Genomic DNA, 3,774 nt, shown 5'->3' with positions numbered 1-3,774 from the left:
GCATGGCTGTGATGTGACTTGCAGCAAAACCTCCTCTGGCTTCTCTGCAGTCATGGAAGCTGCAGGGGCGAGCCTCTGGAGCGGCCCTGGCCACGCAGCCAGCTTCGCCCTGCCTGGCCCTGGGCTGGTGCTGCGGGTGCCCCGTGGAGGAGGAAGGGCTCAGGGTGGTGCCGGACAGGGCCTGGGACGCTGTGACAGCGGCTGGAAGTTAATGGGGAGAGACTTGCTGGTAGCTGCAGGGAGGTTTGATTTGATTTGATCAAAACCGAGGAGATTTGATCAAAACCAAAGTCAATGTTGCTACCGCGCCTTGCATCAAAGCGGCCGCTGGAAGTCGGGGTTTGCGCTGCTCCTGGCGGCGCAGGTGCAGCCCCAGGGGCGCTTTGGGGAGCCGGGGGTGCCTGCAGCTCTTCCCGGGGCCGCTCCGGCCCGCAGGCCGCACCGGGTGCGGGGGGGCGCGGGTCCGGCCCTGCGGGAGCCGGGGCGCCGGGCTGTGCGTGTGCGCGGCGGGCCCCGGCCCCGCAGCCGCACCTCGGCCCTCGCTTCAGCCGCCGGCGCCGCGGCGGAGGCAGCGGGGCGGGAGGCGCCCGCGGGGCTGCGGCGCCCAGCGGGGAAGGGGCCGGGGCCGGGGCCGGGGCCGGGCGCTGCGGCGGGCGCCATGGCGGGGCGGGCGGCGCCGTGGCGGGGGCAGCCCTGAGGGAGCGGCGGCGGCGCGGCCCTGTGCGTGCTGCGGGGCGGCGGGCGGGCCGCCCCCGCCGCGGGACCGCCTCGGCCGCAGCCGCGGCGAGGCGGCGGGCGGAGATGAACGCGTCGGGGCGGCTGCCGGCGGGGGGCGAGGAGGAGCCCCCCGGCGCCTCGCTGCTGCCGCTGGGCGGGAACGGCAGCGCGGGCGGCGGCCCCGGGGAGCTGCGGGAGGGCACCCACGCCGCCACCCTGGCGGCCTGCGCCTCCCTGCTGGCCCTCGTCTTCTGCCTGGGCTCCTACGGCAACCTCATCGTCCTCCTGTCCTTCTTCGACCCGGCCCTGCGGAAATTCAGGACCAACTTCGACTTCATGATCCTCAACCTCTCCTTCTGCGACCTCTTCATCTGCGGGGTGGCCGCCCCCATGTTTGCCTTCGTCCTCTTCTTCGACTCGGCCCGAGGCGTCCCCGCCGCCTTCTGCTTCACCTTCCACCTCACCAGCTCCGGCTTCATCATCATGTCGCTCAAGACGGTGGCGGTCATCGCCCTGCACCGGCTACGCATGGTGCTGGGGAAGCAGCCGCACCGCGCCGCCTCCTTCCCCTGCACCCTCCTCCTCACCCTGCTCCTGTGGGCCACCAGCTTCACCCTGGCCACCCTGGCCACCCTGAAAACCCGCGGCTCCCGCCTCTGCCTGCCCATGTCCAGCTTTGCCAGCGGCGAGGGGAAGATCATCCTCTACCTCTACGTCACCGACTTCATCTGCTGCGTGGCCGTGGTGTCCGTCTCCTACGTCATGATCGCCCAGGCCCTGCGGAGGAACGCCCAGGTGAGGAAGTGCCCGCCCGTGGTGGCCGTGGACGCCTCGAGACCGCAGCCCTTCGTGGGGCCCCCGGCCGCCGGGGCCGGGGAGGGCGTGCAGAGCACCATGCCTGCCTTGTACAGGAACCAGAACTACAGCAAGCCGCAGCACGTCCAGACGCACGGCTACGCCAAGCACCTGGGCCAGCTGCCGGCCACCGCTGCCGGCCGGCTCCAGCTGGTGTCGGCGGTCAACCTCTCCACGGCCAAAGACTCCAGGGCGGTGCTGACGTGCGTCGTCATTGTGCTCTCCGTCTTGGTTTGCTGCCTGCCCCTGGGCATCTCCTTGGTGCAGGACATGCTGTCTAGCAGCGGTGGCTTTGTGCTCTACCAGTTCGAGCTGTGTGGATTTACCCTCATTTTTTTCAAATCTGGATTAAATCCTTTTATATATTCCCGCAACAGTGCCGGACTTAGGAGGCGCGTCCTCTGGTGCCTGCAGTACGTAGCCCTTGTCTTTTTCTGCTGCAAGCAGAAGACAAGGCTTCGGGCCATGGGCAAAGGCAGCCTGGAAGTCAACAGGAACAAGTCATCCCACCACGAGACCAATTCAGCGTACATGTTGTCTCCAAAACCTCAGAAAAAATTTGTGGACCAAGCCTGTGGTCCTAGTCACTCCAAGGAAAGCGTGCTGAGTCCCAAGGCTTCCGTCGGGCACCAGCACTATGCACAGAGCAGCTCAACCCCCATGAACACCCGAATCGAGCCCTATTACAGTATCTATAACAGCAGCCCTTCCCAGGAAGCGAGCACCCCAAACAGCTTACAGCCGGTGAACTCGACTTTCGGCTTTGCCAAATCTTACATTGCCATGCACTACCACACCACCAACGACTTGGTGCGAGACTATGACAGTGCGTCGACTAAGCAGATACCGGTGCCCTCGGTGTAACCTTAGGACAGGGTTCTGATCTAGCTGATCCAGTGGGTCCCCTTCTTTGCATTCCGTAATGATTATTCTGAACTTGATACAGTACTGCTGCTAATTAAGAAAAATGCCACTAATGTTAATATCCAGCTATTTGCATTTGAAGTGAATGCTAGGATATTACTTCTGTGACGCTATCTTGAATTTCTGCAGGAAGTCAAAAAGGGCAGTATTTTAGATTTGTATTAGGAATTGCTACACAAGGGTGTTTTTGTTACTAAATTTTACCGCTGGACAAGTAAAAAAAATAAGCGCTATAACTACGTGATTCCTTACATCACGAGGCGGAATATCACGGAGAGCAACGTGAGGCTGCACCAGAAGCATTACCTGTTAAATTGCATACTTGCCTTATTTTCCAGAAGGAAGAATTGGGAGGATGCTTGGTATTACAGTACCGCAGTTTAAATTCTTCCTCTTGCAGAAGGTTGAAAGAATCAGTGGTATTTTGTTGTAGCAAGTGTCAGTAATAACAAAAGTCCTTTCTGTCCGCAGGGTGAAATCCTGGTTCTGTTGAGGTAAACGGCAAAATTTCCATGAACTTCAATGGAAGTCTAGGATTTCAGTCTCGGCTTTCTAAAGCGGGACAAGGCGTTTCACAAACAGTGTTATATTGCCACTGGGGAAGAAGGACTTTTGAGAAGTGTTGTGGCACTGTAATAAACCTCTGAAGTACATATGTATTAATTTCTGCCGTATGTTTATTTTAAGGATCGGTGGCATTGTGTGTCCCAAAATAATACATTTGGAGAAGTATTTTATATCGATAGAAATAACTGTGCAATACCTAATTATAGGTTTTACTTGAGGATAAAGATGAATATTGCAATATTATAGTACTGGTACACTATTAGTAATGCAGTCACCTCTGGAATTTTCTAATTCGTAAAATGTTACACAAAGAGTAGTGTTACCGGTTGCTTTTTTGTCTATGACTTTGTACAAAAGTGGGAATTGGGTGGATTCGGCTGTGATATTCCTGACAGGTAAAACTGACAGCTATTAATATTTTTAAAAACAAAATAACCATGTAACAAGATGACTACAAGTTTTTGAGGTTTTCTTAAGAAGTCTAATATCAGTTTGATTTAAAGATTAATAATCTGTCTACTCGTAAACTTTATCTGTTGGTCTACACAGTGAGCAAATAACAGAAGTTAAATATTTTTTTTTATAAATCCGCCCGTTTGTGTTGTGTCACGTGTTGTGGGAATTCCTTACGAAACAGAATGATTTGGAGGCATTTAAATTCCTGACACTTATCGCTTTAACCAGCCAGATCTGTTCAAAACAAGCAGTCAC

General features: G+C 56.1%; 1 protein-coding gene across 1 annotated transcript; it reads left to right on the top strand.

Annotated features, from left to right (window-relative positions):
* Window positions 1–687: 687 nt before the first annotated feature.
* On the top strand, window positions 688–2,436 carry GPR75 (G protein-coupled receptor 75; the record flags this gene model as incomplete). The annotated part of the gene is made up of 1 exon (XM_082306217.1): window positions 688–2,436. The coding sequence occupies exon 1, from the start codon at window positions 802–804 to the stop codon at window positions 2,434–2,436; it is 1,635 nt and encodes a 544-aa protein (XP_082162343.1). The 5' UTR covers window positions 688–801.
* Between the last annotated feature and the right edge of the window lie 1,338 nt (window positions 2,437–3,774).

Source organism: Platalea leucorodia (genome assembly GCF_965183815.1).
Source record: "Platalea leucorodia genome assembly, chromosome: 3".
NCBI classification, from domain to species: Eukaryota; Metazoa; Chordata; class Aves; order Pelecaniformes; family Threskiornithidae; genus Platalea; species Platalea leucorodia.
Note: the sequence above shows the minus strand (reverse complement) of the source record. Positions and strands in the feature narration are given on the sequence as shown.